Source organism: Haemorhous mexicanus, chromosome 1, assembly GCF_027477595.1.
Source record: "Haemorhous mexicanus isolate bHaeMex1 chromosome 1, bHaeMex1.pri, whole genome shotgun sequence".
NCBI classification, from domain to species: Eukaryota; Metazoa; Chordata; class Aves; order Passeriformes; family Fringillidae; genus Haemorhous; species Haemorhous mexicanus.
In genome coordinates this window covers 45,550,691-45,569,790 of record NC_082341.1, presented here as the reverse complement: position 1 = coordinate 45,569,790, position 19,100 = coordinate 45,550,691, and the positions used below count along the sequence as shown (strand labels likewise).

Sequence of the window (19,100 nt, the reverse complement as noted above, 5' to 3'; positions counted from 1 at the left end):
TGAAATATTCCTTGAGCTGCATAGCAGCCCTTGGTGCAGTGAGGTCCCTGTGTGTCCTTCCATGTAGGACCACAGCACTGCTGCCCCTCCCAGGCTCACACCCATCTCTGGCTGAAGCTGGTACCAACACAAGCTCCAATCCCTGGTCTGAAATGGGAACATCCCCTTGTGGGTCCAGAGCCATCCCAATGTGACAATATCATCAAACAAAATCGCACAGTCAATTTTCACCATCTTTATTGAATCACAATTAACTGCAATCAATGCAACTGTGCCCTTAAGGCAGTTTAATTCCCTTGGCTTTATGGCATTTTTGCTGTTTACTTTAGAAGCACTGTGCAGCAATCAAGAAGGCGAGAAGTGTCCAGTGATGTGATACATTTAGCAAGGCCAACATTTGCTCGCTGACAAGGCACCGCTCCTACTCGGTGATGAAGATGCCCTTCTCTGTAGAGATCCCTTTGATCTGGTTTGAGATCAGCTTGGCTATGATTTTCTTCTCTCCTAGTCTTGTCGGAGTGCATATTATTTCAGACTTCATGATCCTGCCAGGCATTATATCCCTGAGGACAAAGGAAAAACCAAAATAGTCCCAGCATGAATTAGGGTTATTTGCCACTTTGGAATAATTTCTCTTAAAGAAATTGTCACTGCATGGTTTTAGGGTGGGTATTCTCCTTCCCCCATGACCAACTTGCAGCAAATGGGGCATGGCATGGTGGTACTGCCTGGTGGTTCCAGTGATCCTGGGGACCTTCCCCAGAGTTCCCAGTACTGCTGAAACACCAGATTCAGCTCTGAATGAAGCAGCTGTGCTCACACTTGTTGGGCAGCACAGCAGGAGCATGGGGGGAGTCCCTGTCATGTCCATCTGCCCTGAGCCTGTCAACTGCTGTGTGGGTCTTTCTGGCCAAATGTGGTGCAGTTTCAAACACATCTGGCAAAGGTCCCTCTTACTGCAAATCCCCTAACCACTTCTTCAAGGATATTTAAAAAAAAACACACAGAGCAGAGTCCTGCCATAGTCATTTCATTGGCTCATCTCCTTACCCCTGCTCAAATGTTGTCATCTTAAATATGCCCAAGCCCTCCACCAGCAGCTTGCAGTTTTCCAAGGTCACATTCAGCTTGTTCTTGAAGATTAATGCACAGTTGAAGTCTTTGTACAGTTTGGCTGTTTCTGGCATCTGGCAGAGGAGGAAAGAGAGAAACAAACCCAAATACTGGGGATGAGAGGGGTAATAAAGATGCCAGAGCTGCTGCAGGTTTGCTCACTACCAGCTTGGTAGGGGACAGCCCCTTCATATCCTTTCCACCCACCCGAAGCACTGTGTTTTCCCAGATGGTTTCTCAACGCATTTTTGCTTCAGGAAGAGCTGTGGGCTTGGAGATGGGCCTTGTACAAAGTGCCCTCTCCCCCAGCAGCCCCTGCCTTCCCCTTTTAGATGTCGCAGTAATAAAACTTTGATTTCATGGCTGCTTTCAACCTTCAAATGAATGTTGACTAGCCAAGTAAGATGCCAAGAACTGAGCATCCTAGGAGGCAGTTGTTTGGGAGATCCCCCTGGGAATGCTAGCACCACCGTGGTGCTGCAGTGAGCAGAGCTTTAACCCTTGTCCTCCCAGAGCCCAGCTGGCAGCTGCCTCACCTGGACAGTGATGGGGGGATACTCGAATCTCATTGAGGTCTCCTTGGTGAGTTTGTCATTTGTTTCCTTGACCTCGGCAATGGCAGTGACAAGGATGAGCACTTCATCTTCTACGGAGGACAGTGTCTTCATGTATGCATCAGGTGCTATTTTCAGGGGGATCTGCATCTCTGCAGGAAAGGAAACACAGCTTGATGTTTCATCACATGCCCAGGAACTGGGTGGCAAAGTCGGCAGGATGTGGCATGAGCCATATTTGCTGAGACCATCCTGCTTTCCCTTCAGTCCCTGCGGGGGGAAGCCCTAGCTGAGTGAGTGGTACCTGGCACATGCAGCCCATGGGAAGGAGCTACCTTTGTGTCCTGCCCTGCTGCATTTTGACAGCAACAGTACATGAGTGAAAACACTCAGTGCTCATCAACAGCAAAGATTTTTTTTTTTTTTGTGAGTGATTCATGCTAGGAATCAGCAAGGCTTGTTAATTATCACTCGTTAATCTCTTGTTTAGCAAATTTCAGTTACATTGCTTGGGATCAAAAATACAGCCCAGGTTGCTCAAAGATGTGCAAAGCACAGCAGCCAAGAGCTCCAGGGATCAGCCAGGCAGGCAATTGTGAAGTGGGAATTTGCTTGGGCAAATTCAGAAAATAACACTCAGCAGCATCACCACCACCCAAATTAGAGTAGCAAACAGAAGAACAAAAAAAGGCTGACATTTCCAGCCATCTAAATCCTGTGAGGGATCTGATCCACATGGATGCACACAAAGCCTGTGTTGACATCTTTGATGCTCAGACAGTGAGGACAGGAGGGAGATGCTTCAGGACACCTTGCTCACGCCATGAAAACCTCTGTCTGCCCACACTGATGTATTCCTAATCACCTCCTTGAATCTGCTGCAGGGCCTTCATTGTTTGGTCCCTGCTACAGTGGGATCCCAGTCTGTAACTGAGACTTCCAAATGCAGTGAAGAGGGAGGTAGGTTCTAGGCAGGCAATTTCTGCTCTTCACAGAGTACAGAGACGTACACTGGTCTAGAGTGGAGCCAGTACAAACTGCCACAGTAAATTAGTCTACAGAACACAGCAAGCTTTCTGTGCTTACCAGATGGGCCTTCAAGATTGATGGTCTCCTTGACAGTTCCAAGATTGGCCTGAACTTTTCCAGTATAGTACTGCAGCTGGCAGGAGCCAATAAGCTCAACAGTCCAATTCCCAGGAGCAGAGATCCTCACCGTGATGGCCATTTCAAGGGGATTGCCAGGATGCAAAGGTTCTGTATTGGCTATCTCCAGGTGGAGCCCAGTCTTGGTGGCTGGCTCATTTGGGACCAAAGGCTGGGTGTTGGAGCCTAGTGTCTGCATAGTCGAAGCATAGCCTGAACGAGGCATCAACCCTGAAGGGCGTATGAAGCTGTAAGCTCTTTCCATGGACATTCTTTCCTCTCTGGAGCCTGGATGAAGAGAAATATGGGTGACAGCTGTATCTCAGTCTCCTCACCCAGCGCTATCTTCCCTTTATTTATGCTTTTGCTGATAAGCAGAGAGGATGTCAGAGCACCTCCAGCCTCTCCTTAGGACAACTTCTTGGTTTATGCTACCACCAAATCTAACTGCAGCATTCTGGCCTGGAAGAGACAATTTAGAGGATGGATACTCTTAAATATTTCAGCCTGATATTTTTTCCCTCCTAACTGAGAAGCTTTTAACAATCTAGGACAACATGGCTGGATCTGGACAACTGTGGGAAGGAAATGTGGGATTTTTGTTTTCCAAAATGCTTTGGGGAATGGAAAGAAAAAATGAAAAAATGAAAAAATTAAGCGAAGATCAGTGTGACACTAGGTCCACCACTCAGCCCATTTCTTTCACAGTCTGGAAGCTCGCTCGTGTCCCCGAGGAACAGCCTATAGGTGTCACTGTGGGCATGAGGATGCCCGGGAGCAGTGCTGCTCCCCGAGGGTCTCCAGGCCTTGGGCAGAGTTTGCCACTGCAGTTACTCCTGCAGTTTTCTCCTGGAAACAATGCGTGCTGTGGGGTGACCTGCAGGGTCGGGGTGTCCTCTTTGGCACTGTGTCAGAGGATGGGGTCAGTTACCTTCGGGGTACTTGTACTCCTGAGTGATGTCTACCCGCCTGTTCTGCCCCACAGCTTTGGTGCTGATGTTCTTGCCGATGGCTTGGGTCTCCGTGCCAACCTTGAAGTATTTATCCTTGCCGTTCACCTTCTTGACCAGCCAGTAGACCCTGTCAGCGTTCACCTCCGCGTACACGAACTTGGCGTCGTAAGGCAAGTACACATCTCCTTCCTTGACAGCCTTCACCGGGCATGGCCCACACTGGAAACAACCTGGAAAGGGCATTCAATGCCAGCTGGCTTTCCAAACACCTGCAGTGACTCCAGTTTTTGCTCCACACTCACACAACACTCAAGCAGGAATCTGAGGCCATGACAGTTGACACATCGCAGTAAACAGCCCTCCAACTCAGTAATGAACTCCAAAGCCTCTCATTTATCTCAAAGCTTCTTGGGAATTTTTTATAGATGACCAAGGTCTGGTAGGAGCTTTTTCATGTTTCCCCTCACTTAGAAAATTTTAAAGTTAGAAACCCACAGCTTGGTTTGATAAAAGGAACAGAACATAATGATGCCTTGTCCAAACACGGGCAATGTGTTTTAAAGAATAAAAGAATGTAAAAGTAGGCCCACAGGATGCTAAGCATAGCTGGAACCAGTGGATAAACAGATAATGAGGATGTAGTGACTTTTGTGGCAATGCTTTGTGACAAGAAACAACAGCATGTGCCCTAAGAAAAGTTCCAGGCAAGGTCATCTGTAACGCCAGGGGTACTTAGTGAGTACGACCACCCGGGACCCCTTCAGATGACTCCCCAGGACCATAAAAGGCCTTCCAGTAAGAGGCAGATGCAAGCAAATTAGTTCTAGAAGAAGTGATGTTTATGTATTAGCCATAAAGTACACTCTAATGAATAAGTATGATCATGATGGAATAAATACCTTGTGAAATTTCATGATACACTCAATCAGAGGAAATACCCTCTGGGTGTCCAGCGTGCTTTCTAATGAATACCTGCTTTCCAATGCTTCAAAATTGTGTTAGAAAGTTTCTTCCTTAGCCAATTTCAGTATCAGATTATTAAGTCAGCTGCATCCAGACAACTGTGTTTGATCTCTAGGCAATATTCCACTTTCTGCACTTCCCTGAGGATTATCCTTTTAGTTTTTTTCCACCTTCAAATTCCTTGAACCTGTGCAGGGAGTTTGGGTGGTCACTCCTCTCATCTACCAATGAACAGGCTCAACTACCCAATGACTTAGATGTCCTCTAACCTCTGAAACAAAATTCTCATTCCCACACTGTCAGTTTTGTGCTTGCCAAGAAATGCTGTTCCCTCCATCCTGGGCTGAGGTGGCAGGAGTGACACCTGCTGTTTTACATTGTCACTGCCCTGGTGCATGAAGCTGTGTGTGGGGAGTATCTGGTTTGTCGACTGGGAAGCATGTTTTACACACAAAATATTCCTGTCTCCCTCAGGAGTTGCAGAAGAGCCTTTCTAGGCAAATCCTACCTTGACTTTGCTCCTGAGGGGTTGAATCAATGGCCTGCCAGCCACTAAACCCATTTGGTATGTCTGTTCTCTTCATCCAGGCATCATTCCACACGTGGAAGTTCCTGCGTGCATTTGGGTTGGAAAGAAAAGGAGTGAGTTGTTACGGCCTGAAGAATCACGGTCTCCTCCCTTAATTCTTTAGTAAGGGCAGATTTAATGGGTAGTTGCAGGTAACCCTGTGAAACCCCTGGCCTTCTCTCTCTCTCTCTCCTGGGCAACAAACCCCAAGCAGTGGTGAAATTCTCAAAGGAATTGCTGGGGCTGGGAAATGGGGCACTGTAAGGCAGCACAGGGTGTAGGAAGCATTAGCCCCACTTGGCAGTACCAGACAGAGTCAAAGGACAACGAGTTCAGCTTTTCTCCTTTGTCGTTCAGGTAAACATCAACTCTCAGGTTCTCCTCCGTATCGTGGGCGGAGTCGAAGGTGCTCACACAGCGGCATGGCACTCCCAGGCAGCGCATGACTGCAGCACAGACAGACAAAACACAGGGTCACAAAATCCCTCAGCCTGGTGGGCAGCCTCTCATCTGACCCCTCTGCCCACCCAGACTCCTCTAGAGCAGGTGCTCAGGACTGTGTCCAGATGGCTTTTGAACATCTCCAAAGATGTAGATTCCATAACCTCTCTGGGCATCCTGTGCCAGTGCTTGGTCACTCCCACAGTGAAAAAAGCTGTTTTCCCAGGTTCAGACAGAACCTCCCATGTTTCAGGTCGTGCCTGTCAGCTCTGCTCTTGTCATTGAGCATCAATGAGAACAGCCTGTCTGCGCCCCACTCCTTCCTGTCAGGTATTTACACACAAGGATCAGACCTCCAAAGCCTTCTCTTCTGGCTGAGCAGTCCTGGCTCCCTCAGCCTCTCCTCACAGACAGGCCCTGGCACCTCTGTTGCTCAGAGGCACAGTAATTTGGCTTACTAGCACAGTAATTGGGGTGTCAGAGAAGGGAGGCAGGTCACTCTTCACTGTTCACCTGTGTTGAGGACTCCTGCAAAGACCCAGCACTGGCCATAACGGACCGGCTTCTTGGTTTTGTAGTACTTCTGCAAAATCATGACACTCCCAATCCAATCCATAGGGGATGTTCCACTGACGTAGTTCCCTGACCAGTTCCCCAGCAGGACTCCGTTGTCATCGTTGGCATTAACCTGTGGCCACACACACACACACACACAGACACACACAGAGAAAAATTAAGGGATGAGGCTGAATGAGGCTTAAACCCCAAGGGTCTCTGCCAGCCCTGTGGCTTCCCAGGTGCTCCACAGCCATGTGGGACCCATCAAGGCTTCTGGTCCTGGCTGGGGCTCCCCTGGTTAGAAAGCTTCCACCTGGATATCTAGAGGGAGGTGGCAACTGCTCAGGGCAGTAAAAATTAACTCTGCATCCTGTGTCTTAAACTACAGGGCTCCAAAAGGTTCTCAGCACAGAGAGTAGCTCCCCGCCCAAAACACAACCCTTGTGTTGGCCTCACCAACACAACTGATGAGGACGGACAACCACGGGGCCAGCTGCAAGCTTTGGAGATGGGAACATGCTATATTTTTGTTTGCCTCTTCCCTCCACCCCAAAATGCCTCAGTCTCTTTACTTGCAGTTTCCCAAAGGAATCCCTTTCAGATGCCTCCTGAAATGGTGTTCATGGTCCCAGGGAAAGAAAAGCAAGTAAGGATGAGGGAAGATATGAAGGGGCAAAGCACTCCACTGAGAGAGGCTTACCAAAGCAGACATGGCTCTGGACACATGTGCAGGATCCCTTCTCCCATCCAGACTGAGCTGGCTTTTGTCCAGCAGATACATGCAGGCATCCAAGATGAATTCCTCAAACTATTTTGGGGAGAAAATGGAGATATTCTTATATGCTGCTCTAAACCAGAATTCGCTTGTGATATTGAATTTCCAAGGCTGTGGGCCTTTCCAAAGCTGTTCTCTCCAAACAAGGGCTAAAAGGAAACTCAGCCTTGTAAGACAAAAAGCTGTCTCGGGTGTCTTGCAAACACAGTTGGAACTGACCCAGCAATCTTTACTCCTGTGCACAAAAGTCACCAACGTCATCTCCCTGCAACTCTGCAAATTACTCACAAGAGTAATGAAAATTTAAGATCTCTACTGATATTTAGTCTATTGACATAAGTACAAAATGAACCTTGGAAAAAAGAAAGGTACATAAATGCTAATTATTACAACAAAGATTCCTAATTGGCAATTGCTGATAAAGCTCCCTGAGGTCCAGTTCAGAAAGTTGTCAAACATATGATCCAATGAAGCTTGTCAGAATATCAATATCAATTCTCACTGCTTAAGAGCAGGATAAATATTAGGATAGGAACAGCCCTACAGATGATGCCCTTTGGCCCCTTTTGTGTAAAGGCATCAGTGTGAGCACCTTTGTTGGGCTATGTGTGTCCTGCAGATACGTATTCTGCAGATATCCTGCAAAAACTGTAAACTTATAAAACAAAACAAAACAGGACAAAACAAAACAAAACAGAAAAAAACCCAGATTTGAAAGGTTTTTACTGGGGATTTCTGTCTGGATAGGGTGCAGTATACCATGCTTGGTGCCTGTATGCTTTGTACAGGGTGCAAATAAATCTGCTCTGGCATCCACCTCTTATCTCTAGCCCAAGCCAATTTGATATTCCACTCCTCTGGAGTAATCTCAGAGGCAGCATGCAGGAACACCTTTCCTGAGAGAGTGGCTGATTGTGTCCTGCACACAGCTGTCAGTGAAGGCACCACTTGAAAGGTGATAACCTCTGCCAGCAATATCACTCTCGTTATTCCCGACTATGATGCAGCAGGTAAATCAGATTTTTTTTTTCCCCATCAGCCCTCTCCAAGTCTCATTAGCTGACTAACAGCACCTACAGTTGCATGAGAGCAGGAATTCCCTTATGGGAATTTTTTCAGTCAGAAATACCCGGTTCCCAGTTTCCACATCCTTTACCAGGAGGGTCACATCATCTGACTATAAATGTGCCACTAAACCCTGTTCTCCAGCTGTGGGTGGGGAACACGCGTAGGCACATAGGTTACTCTAAGCAGGTGAGCCCTCCCAGTGAAGCTGGCAGGGTCATTCCAGCACTTTGAGCTACTCATGGCCTTCATGCTGAAGGGATGAAGAAGTGACAAGAAAGCCGTGTTTTACCTGCCCAAAATTCCAGGGCCTGTCGTAGATGTTGTATGCAGACCCAACATAGATGCAGCCGGTGTCGTTGAGCACGTACTCCTCCTTCTCTGCCTCATTGGCCATGTAGACAACATCATCTGTAGAAAAAACCCCTCAGACATCAGGTGGTTTGCACACCCTATATGAAATTTTCCATGGAAAGCTCAACTGGGGTAACCAAGGATCTGCAACATTCACACCAACAATGACCATGCAGCATTCCCATTTTTTGCTCCCATCATGAAGAATTTCCAGTAAGACTAATCTTTAATTTCCATCTGTAGGTCCATTGCTATGTGACCACTCTTCTATTATTGCAAAAATCTTATTTCTGAACACTGTGGAGTACTAGGTATACAGCAGAGAGAACAAGGGAATTAGTGATGCCCACCAACCACACAATTTTTTATTCTGGTTATTTTTTTCTGGATCTTAGGCCAACGCAGTTCTCTCAGTTAATCTTTGGCTGGCTCAGGGAAACAGAGAGGGATAATACAGAGGTGCAGATGTGACAGATAGATGTCCCTGTATGTCCTGGCACTGGAGAATATCCAATGAGGAACTGGCTTGTTGCTATTGACCAGCTTCCCACTGTCTCCATGAGTATGCTGCTTACAGTGTTTTATTGGGAAAAAGCAATGTATGTAAGAAAGAGAATAGGGAAAATATGAGGCAAAATTTCATCTGGGACAATCTCTGTTAGGAGTAATTATCATTCCCAGTTGCAGGACCACTTACCTTCACACCAAGGATTGAACAAAAGGTAGATGACACCATTTTCGGGCTTGTAAATGTTACTGCCAGTCTTCACATGCAGGTTGTATTTTCCCACAGGGGCATTGGGTGAGCTGGTGACAGACAGCAGGCACTGAGGGGACAACAAGGAGAGACGGCATGAGGGACACCCCACCATGGCCACATGCATGGCACAAACATGGTGCCACAGAGAGCTGGCATGAGTGGCAAAGCTGGGGGCCATGGAGATCCCTGTGGGGAAAGAGGGGAAGGCAGTGGGATAGGGCGAAGCCTGCCCATGCATGGGGGGAGCCATGAAATAAGCAGGACAAGGCTGCTGCCCATGTAAAATTACAGAACTAAGGGAAAGCAGGACGGGGATATGAGGATGCTTTGCTCTGTAGCTTCTGATAGGCTTGGTACTGGGCACTGGGCCCCTTGCCCACAAGCTTTACCCCTTTGTCATTCCTCTCGACCATGGAAATTTTCCACCCATTGAAATTCTCCCGCTCTGGTTTCAGTGACAGCAGGCTCCCCCTGTTTTTCATTGGATTTTCACCTAGAAACAAACCCGAGACAATATGTGTGAAGGTTGCACAGGTCTGCAATGCCTGTGCAGTGCCAGGAAGAGGCGGCTGGATGCTGCCTGGTGGCCACAGAGGGACCCCTGCTTACCGATGCCAAAGCGCAGGGTCAGCTTGTCGGCAGCCCTCAGCTCCCTGCTGAGGCTGACCTGCACCTGGAAGGGCTGCCCGCGCCGCACCACCAGGCTCTGGATGTTGTACCCATCCGTGTGGTGCTGCTGTGCGTTCTGCCTCTTCAGAAAGTCAACCCCAGTGACTTGCAGACTGGTGTCTGGAAAAACATTAGGAGAAAAGGAGAAAGGAGAAAGAGGAGATGGTAATTTTCTCAGTAAAGACAGTTTTCTTCTCCTTAATGCAGCCCTGTGAGTCATCAAAATATCTAGAGTAATAAGAGATCTAGCAAAAGACAATAAAATAAAATAATAAAATAAAATAAAATAAAATAAAATAAAATAAAATAAAATAAAATAAAATAAAATAAAATAAAATATAAATAAAATTTTAAATATAAAGAAAATACACAGAGGTGAACCTCAGACCCGCTGGGCAGACATGGAGGGAGAAGGAGGAGGCAGAATCATGTTACAGCAGCTCAGGGCCAGATAGTCAGAGGGCAAGGCAGGAGCTTGTCCCTGCTCTGGATGGATTGCTGTAGAACACACATCACAGAGCACTGCCCCCCTTCAGGGGGGCTGCTTTTCCCATTTGGCTTCAGCAGAGATTTACTTCCCAGCAAGAACCCCTTGCAAGTGCCATTCATTCCCAACACAGCAGCTGATTTTTAAGACACAATATTTAAAATGATTGCCTCCTCTCCTGCAACCCTTGGTAGGATCAGGGCCAGTAATGGCTCTGTGCCCAATGGCTCGTGGTTCAGGGCTGTGGCAGAGGAGTGGAGCTCTGAGAGGCACAACCCAGTGATACACTTGAGCAAAAAGAAAGCCCTCAGCTTTGAATGATGATGGAGATTTGGGGGGTCACTGCATCAGGCTTTGGCAGGCTGCCCAGTTGTGACAGGAAAAGCCAGAGCATGCTGGAATGTGGCTGAGCTGTATTTCTTTGGGAGCATTTATGTCTTGTACCTGCCCATTAAATATCCTCAAAGGATGAATTCCGTGTGAACAGCAGGGAGTAACAATACCTCATAAGCACTCTTCTCATGAGTGATTCAGATGAAGACATGGGAGAGGCAAAAACGGGTTACGGGTTACGGTAACTTTGATATTAGCAAGTCAAAAGCATAATGGTTGAAGAGATTAATTCACCAAATGCCTTGACAGATTTGCATGGTACCTGGCAACCATGTTAATTTGAGTATCAACAAGAGCCATCCCCAACACAGAAGAGGCTGGAATCTGGCAGCTGGTGTGGCGTGAGAGATGCCACATGCAGGGCTAGTCCCAGGGCAGGCTGAAATCAGCAGCACACTTCCTACCGCAACCTGTGCCATGCAGTGACTGCAGCCCTGAGTAAACAGAACCGACCACCCATGGATCCAAACCATATCTCTGTGTGTTTCCTCTTTGTAAATACATAAACCATATTTATCTTAGTTACATACTAGATATAACTGGCACAACAAATAGACTTAAAATTGACCAGCATCCCTTGTTAACCAACTTAAGATTTGAGTGCTTTTTGTTTGCTTGCTGCATGCCAGTTGCCAACCTCGGGCTGATATTTTGCGCAATGGGGTGTGTGTGAATTTATGTCAAAAAATTTCAGCTGGAGCTAGCTGCTTAACCCTCTTGAGGACAAAGAGGAAGTGCATCTTCCTCAGCATTAAGAAATTTCCAAACACTAAAGTTGCTCAATCTTGTTCTTTATGGAAAACCCTGGCTCTGGGCTGAGAAGATACCAGAAAGGCTTGGTCCTGGGAGAGGGATGCAAAGGGATATGAGAGTTGAACACATGGGATAGCTATGGGAAAGTGCCCAAGGAAATCCATCCATCCATCCATCCATCCATCCATCCATCCATCCATCCATCCATCCATCCATCACTTCTTAACTTAGGGACTGCATATCCATCCCATTTCTGGACATCACCAGCGATGTTGGGGATGCACGGGGAAGATTCACTGACAACAGCTGCCCTAGAATATGGCCTGACCGTGCTGAGCACTGTGCCAAAGACCTGTCTGAACTCAGCACTGCTAGTCAATTGTGCTGCATTTATTCCTGTGCAAACACACCTGCGATACCCTGTGACCTGACTGGCACGGTGTCCTGTGCCAAGGAATGCCTCAGAGCGAGCCAGTGGCGCACCCATCACCACATCCCAGGGGGCTTGGCTGCAGCTTGTCTTCCCTGGAAAACCCTCTCCTGCTGCTTTTGTCTTCCTGCCCTGCTTCCTGCCCTGGGCATGGAGCTGGGCCCCCACACACCCTCTGGGTGCCTGCAGGCACCTTGATGTGCCAACACGGAAATTTAAGATTTGCAGAAGAGCTGTATATACCCAGAACGCACAGGACAGAGGCTCAGGCTGTGAGAGGCAGTCCTGTTTGCGCTCATTCCTGGGCCGGGACAGAAGCAAACCCAAGCCTCAAATCCTGTCAGATTTCTTTTCCTTTTTTAATAGAAAAAAATTCAAGGCATTATTTTGTCACCTATTTCCATGATTTATCCTTCAGACAGCTCCTTTCTACGCTCACCCACAAACCCCATTGCATCACTGCCTGCCTGGAGAGATGTTCAGAGCTTCAAAAGAACAGTGATCGAAGATGGACATATGAGACCTTGTCACTGGTAAGTATATGGGGCCTTTTTTCCCTTATGATGAGGAGATTATGGGGTTTAAAAAACCTATCAATATGGAGCAGGGTATTTATAGTATGTCTGGCTTCAGTGGGTACAGGGCTGCTCAGAAAGACTGAAGGGAAGGGGGATGAGAACTGCAGCTTTTCAAGAGAGAGCATAATTTGGATACCTGCACTTACTCCTGATTTTTGCCCAGCCTCCAGGCAAACACTCATGCACATCCCAGAGATGTGAGATCACATCCCAAAGATGCTGCAGTCCAAGATTTCCTGGAAAATTTTAGCTCATCCACACTCAGAGTACAGAGGTTTGAAACTGAGAGACTCAGAGCAGTGCTAAAACACCCCTCCCCTCCTGAGAGCCGTGGAGACCTGCTCCCAACTCTGCTGCGGGCACCACCCAGCCCACGTGCATCTGCTCAGCTACATCCCAAACCCCAGGAGTTTTGGGCATTCTGGGGCTGGGCTGGCCAGTGGTGCTGGTTCAGCAGCTACTGCAGGAGTGACCCAGGCACCTTTCTAGGTAGGTTCAGAATCTCCTGACAACAGGGCAGGCAGGACAGCCATGGGACAGAGCTCAAGCACAAATAAATTCCTCCTTTCAGTTATTTTGAAACTTCCTTCAGATGCTATCAGTCATCACTAAAGAGCAAAAATCAACATGATAAAATAGCCTGAAAGAAAGAAAACATTTTAACATTGATATGGAAAAAATTTAAAAGAGCTGCATTTCTTTCCCATTATCACTGATAGAACCAGATGTCTACAGGTTGAAGAATAGCAATGAAAAATGAGCTGTGTCTTGCAGTTAGTTTACCAACCTGTCAAAACCAGAATTTGCACAGCCAGAGCAAACTGATCCCCTGTGAGCAGTGCTGGCATCAAAACTTCTTTCCTCAAGGTGTCACCCATAGCAATCAGAGGGCTGAGAACCTCTGGAGCTGCCATCCTACCTGCAGGAGACTTGCCAAACTTCACACTTAACATATGTCAAGCATTAAAAACTCACCAGTGTTGCTGAACATGGTTCTTGTCGGAGTTTCTGCCTGAGATGCTTGCAGTGCCAGCAGCTTCCAAACTCCTGAGCAGTCTCTGCCACTTGCTTCTGAGTGTGGAGAAGGAAGACAGGCCGCCCTTTTATCTGTGTCTTGCTCTGAGGTGTCAGCAGGTCCACTGCCAAGGGGTGGTGTTTCAAGAAAGGAAGTTCCCGTGGAAAAAAAAAAAAAAAAAAAGAAAAAAAAGACTACAACTCCCTCTGCACATAGTCAGACCCTGAAAAACAGCGAAACTTAAATCCCGACTCACATGGAAGGTGAATTTGCATAATCAGATGACAAGTGGACAGACCCTTCACTGACAAACAGCAAAATCACAGGCTAGGTGAGTAACAAGAATTTACCTATGCCCTAATATCCAGGTCACCAGGACTGCAACTCCAGGGCTAACTTTACAAGAATGCACACAAACATTTAATCCTTAGGAGAACAGAGTTCCCCATTAAGACCTGTCTAACATTCTTATAAGTATATGAGTTTTGTGTCATCACATTTGGGACAGAAATACTTGGAGCCATGGGCTAAAACCCAGCATTTACACATGTGGGTTGAAAAGCTGAAGGATCCTAGCATTGGCCCCCTCCTCACAGGATGAGGTGGGCTTCAAGGGAGATAGCTCAGTGGGAGCACTGAGTGGGAAAGAGGAGAATCGGATCATGTCCAAGAGGAGAAAGAAATGCATTGGAACCGGAGCTGTTTGCTGGCTGCTCTTTGCTGGCAGCTCTGCCAAAGGTCTCTGCCAGGAATGGTTGAATCCCTCATTCCCCACTGCCACCCTGGTCCTCAGGGTGACCAAAGATGGAGAGATGAGCCTACACCACAGAGAGGAGAGCTGGTGGTATACAGGCCACCAGTGACAGAGGCACAGTGTCCAGAAAGAGATACAAATGTCCCCAGGCATCCAGAAACTTAGAGGTGGCTCAGCTGTGGGAGCAGTCTCAGCCTCCTGATGCCTCCCTCAATGGGAGCAGCCCAAGGTTCAGCAAGGTAGACTTCTGTTTGCAAGGCTTCCCTGTCTAAATGTGGGTTGTTCCTAAAGAAGATCTCCCTTTGGAAGCCTTCAAAGGCACTGACTTTTCTCCACTGGTTTAGGCAAGCAGGTATTTCCTTTTAGGAGGACTGTTTCCCTTGGTGCAAAGGTGCAGCTGAGTTAGCAGATACCACTCTCTGAGCATGTCACTGCTTGCTGGCAGGTGTATGTTGGGTGTCCTTGCTTGAGAGCGTGACTAGGGCACCACAGGGCACCGAGGGTTCAGCACACATCCATAATCTCGCCGGACATCTGAAGATGAACAAGAACATTGGAACCACCAATGTTCTCAGCAGACGGAGCATCACTCAGCATTCAGCACCAGACAATGTGCTGGCAACTATGTATTTAGTGAAATACGTAGTTTTGTCAATCAATAGTGATTGACAAAAGCACTGCAGCCTTGATTTACCCTTCTGTGGCGCTCTTATTCTGCATTTCCTTCCTCCTAGGGGGTGAAAGACATTTTTGTTTAGAAGCAGTATGGGATGAAATTAAGTACACATGGAATGTCAGTACAACAACATAACCAGTAATGCATGTAATCTGAACATTTATGATGTATCTTACTGGTTTCCACTTAACTGCAGCAAGAGTAATCTACATCAGCTGAAGTCACTGACAGTAGCTTCCTAATCCAGTCTCAACCTGTTTTATACATCATTTTATGCTTGGTAGGAGGCATCTTAAATTGTGTTGACACAATAGTCCTACAGCAAAATTACAGATTTTTGCAAACAGGAACAGATTTATGTTGGTAACATTTTACTTCTGAAAAAAATGTTTTAGATGTGTGCTGGAGGGTGAGCAAGGGAAGCAGGGCATGTATTCACCAGAGACAGTCATACTTCCAGTGCTGTGGAGTTTTGCACAACTTTGATTTCAACAGAGTGCTTGTCCTGACCCTCACTTTAAACCTCAGAGTTCAAGGAAAGATTGTAAAATTTACATGGGTGTGGATTCTGCCCTGCCATCTTTGAACTTACTCCATCTTGGAAGGTGGCTGACCTTTTTTGGGGGGAGGTTTGGCCATTGGGGCATGGTTTCAGTTCTCCTTTTGCTTTGTGCAGCTGCTGATCTAGCCCATTCCCACTATCTTTCTCTACACACTGTTAGTATCTCAATTCAACAAAACTAAACTTGGCGCATGGTACCACGCTCCCAACACAACCTCCTGCCCCTGGCTCGTACCAGCTTGCCCTGCCAGAAAAGGCCATTGAATTCTAATACTCTCCAGGAGTTGTTGGCAAGGTCTGAGAAGAGGAATTTCAGCTTAAACTACAGGAATGTTTTTAAAAGATGTGGTTTCAAGTTTTTTCATGTTGTCAGCAGGTGATCTCTATCTTTTTACAGGTAAACCTTCTGTCTTTGCTGATCAGAGTGGCTGGCTGTGGTTCAGCTCCATGGCTTTTTTCTTCTTGGTGAAGCAATGAAAAATACCAGCCCATTTTAATTTCATTTTTTTACCCCCAAATAGTTAAAACAGTTAGTAATTTCAATCTGTCTCATAAAACTATACTCTTTTAAATTAACAGTGGTGGGAGATTTTTTTTTTCCCCACAGGCAATCTCCGTATTCCCAATAATGTCAGCAATTTACTTCCCAGCTTGCAGTCAGCCTTATCTACATCTGTCTGTTGCAAGGTCACCTTATTAGCTGGCACAAGAAGGTAATAAAATGCAAACAAATAAAATAAAATTCCCCAGTGGCTGCTCCCCTATTTGCAAGTTTGCCCTTTGTCTCAGGTTTTGTTTATTTTGTGTATCAAAAATGACAAAACAAGTTCAAACTTCCAGAGCATGACCACAGGTATTGATGCCAAATAGGAAAGACAAATCCTTAGCCTAACATTTTCATTCATTCGCAACCGTATGAGAAGCTGCCCTTTATAACAGCAATTTACTGAGCTACATTTTTTATAAACACCTGAGGCTTCAAGTTGATTTTGTTTTGTCGGGTTTTTTTTCTACGTCTAGTCAGAGTAACACTCAAAATAAATAAGACATCAAAAGGTTTCCTTTTCGGTGCTCTGGAAAGGTGAACTCATCCTCTCAGCCTTCCCACGGGGTTGCTCTGAGGTGTCAGAGGGTGAGCAGTGCATCCGGCATGGAACACATGGACACAGCCCCTGTCTGGGTCCTGATGGCACCACGGTGAGGAGATGTCCTCCACTGACCACAGCAGGACTGCTCCCACATGCACCACCTAGTAGGTGCTGAGTCCTGCCTGAATCACAGCCTAGGGAGTGATAAGTAGTAAGAAATCCTGGGGGTGTCAAAGACAAAAAAGCACAGAAGAACAGCTGACGATCTGGTCCATCTCATTTGAGCTGGATTGGAGGTGCTACGTCGGTCCTGCTCTCACAATTTCATTAAGATGTACCTCAGTCTTTAGGAATGTCCTAGTATTGAGACACATCACATCCACACAATGATCCTGGCGTGCCAGTGCTGCTGTTACTCTGAAAGGAACATTGATTTGCTCACTTCTCACTCACATACCTCAACCATGGACCATGAGAGTGGTCTGTGCCCATAGGGCATCCCGTGTATCCAGCAGGCAGATTCACTTCTAATCCAACATGAGCCAGCTTGAGGTAGGCATTCGGACGTCAGGGGTTGATGAAAGATGGCCAAGCCCAGATCTTAACACTGATTCCAAGTCATCTGGCCCCAGGTACCTGGTAATGAGTTTCTCACAGGCAAATACCAGAGAAGTGATTGATGCCAGTATAATCATTATGGAAATTCCACTGCTTCACAGCATCGTGAAATCATAGATTATCCTGAGTTGTGAGGGACCCACAAGAGTCATGGAAGCCCTTCTTCTTCCTTCCAACTGAACGCTGAAAAAGGATTTTTGGACCTAAGTAAGGGATATAGGTGACTGACTTTGGGCACTTACCTGCAGAAGGAATGAAAACTGTTATCATCCTGTGCCCAACCCAGCACCACCCAAGTGCTCTGCTGCTGAAGAAGGCAAAGACAGAGATCAAACAGCGACCATTCCTCCACATATATCATACATACACTTACAGCTACTCAGGCAAAACACTCTCCCTGCCCTGAAAGAAATGTTCTGTGGGCCCAAAAACTGAAGGTTTAGGCCGCTGACAAAAGAGAGAGCTGCTTTAAGAGCAAGCCAAAATTCTAAGATGCTAAAATATTTTTTAAGATCCCTTTCCTGGCTAAGGTGCAAAAGGCAAAATTGCAATATCAGTCCAGATATATTGAGCAACAACGTGTGAAGGCTGAACCTGGAATTTCAGTACTACGATTTCTTGACCCTCAGTTCTAGTACAACTGTTGCACTGGAAACACTGAAATATGCATGCTCTACTGCCAAGATATTTTGTATTAGTCTAAAACAACTCAACATGAAGTACTTCTTCTTCTCGGCAAACTTCTTTGGAATTTTGTGCAATAAATTACAAAGAAAGATCTCCATCATGTCATGTTTTAAAAATATTTGCCCACTTTTTGAACCTGATGAACCATCTAGCCTCTGCTGCTTCCTGCAGGCAGGAGTTCCTCATCCAAATGACACATTGCAAGAAGAGGAAGCTCCTTTGGCTTTGACACTTGCTAGCTTCCTTTGTGGCCCCCGTCCTCGTGGCAGAGGAGACAATTGACAGCTCTCCTTCTCCATTATTCTAGCTTACTTTCTGCATGCAACTTAAGGTCTTCTCAGCCCCTATTACAAAGCACTATGGTCTCTTTTGAAGTCTGAATGGCCCTAGCCTGCCAACTCCCTCCTCACACCTTCATCCCATCCAGAGACCTGAAATGGGGACACCCCTCACCATGCCATCCCATAACCTACAGTGTGTGTTTGAAAAGGGTCCAACAAGTGGGTGGGTGTAGTTATTCCAGGGCTGTTTCCACCCTACTGCCACTGACCCATGAACTTGCTTGCAGGTATGACCACACTGACTGATTGCAGTGTGAACACATACCCACAGCCTACACCTAAAGCAAACAATATGAAAAGGTACGAGGAAAAATAGAGCAAAAGAGGGCTGCAAAAAATAAATGGTAAGGGCAAGGAAATCAACAGCGCAAATATTGAATCATAGTTTATCCATGTATTAAAATAGTTTATCCATGTATTAAAAACAGCTCCAGCGAACAAGGAAAATGCTGAAAGAATACCTTCCCACCTACAGGATATGTGTTAGGTTGCAAATGTCTAAGTGAGAAAACAGAAACTTGCATGCCAGTGTCTTCGAGTAACATTTCTTTCTGCAGGGGAGGTGTAACAGCTTCTCCCACCTGTCTGTGTGGGTGTGTGTCTATATACATCAAGATGTACACGGTCTACAGACTACAGGTCACACTGAGCCATGCCGCATTCCCGCCAGCCAGCAGTGCAACTGAAATTGTCACGTGGTGGGAAGGGAGAAACTTCCTAGACCAAGGTTTGCAAGGCGGAGATGGTCCCACACAGTGCTGGGGATCTGGCTCATGTGCTGCACCAGAGCAGACCAAAA

At 46.6% G+C, this 19,100-nt stretch overlaps 1 protein-coding gene and 1 long non-coding RNA gene across 2 annotated transcripts; one reads left to right on the top strand and one right to left on the bottom strand.

Moving 5' to 3' along the window:
• Positions 1-220: 220 nt before the first annotated feature.
• On the bottom strand, positions 221-13,671 carry TGM4 (transglutaminase 4). The gene is made up of 14 exons (XM_059848183.1): positions 13,536-13,671; positions 9,860-10,039; positions 9,640-9,743; positions 9,188-9,317; positions 8,429-8,547; positions 6,997-7,104; positions 6,252-6,426; positions 5,605-5,743; positions 5,238-5,341; positions 3,745-3,996; positions 2,754-3,101; positions 1,650-1,819; positions 1,051-1,187; positions 221-563 (listed from the first exon to the last, which is right to left on the bottom strand). Exons 1-14 carry the CDS (start codon positions 13,549-13,551, stop codon positions 422-424), a joined length of 2,124 nt encoding a protein of 707 aa, XP_059704166.1. The 5' UTR covers positions 13,552-13,671; the 3' UTR covers positions 221-421.
• On the top strand, positions 12,079-18,019 carry LOC132328361 (uncharacterized). Its single transcript, XR_009486760.1, has 3 exons — positions 12,079-12,515; positions 12,724-13,906; positions 15,965-18,019. It is a non-coding gene; the product is annotated as an uncharacterized LOC132328361 (long non-coding RNA).
• The last annotated feature ends 1,081 nt before the right edge of the window (positions 18,020-19,100 follow it).

Coding starts and splice junctions, on each gene's coding strand:
- TGM4 (XM_059848183.1), bottom strand. Junction 8,548..9,187: donor GTTCAATCCTTGGTGTGAAG/GTAAGTGGTCCT, acceptor TTTTTTCTACAG/ATGATGTTGTCTACATGGCC. Junction 1,820..2,753: donor CAATCTTGAAGGCCCATCTG/GTAAGCACAGAA, acceptor CCTTTCCTGCAG/AGATGCAGATCCCCCTGAAA.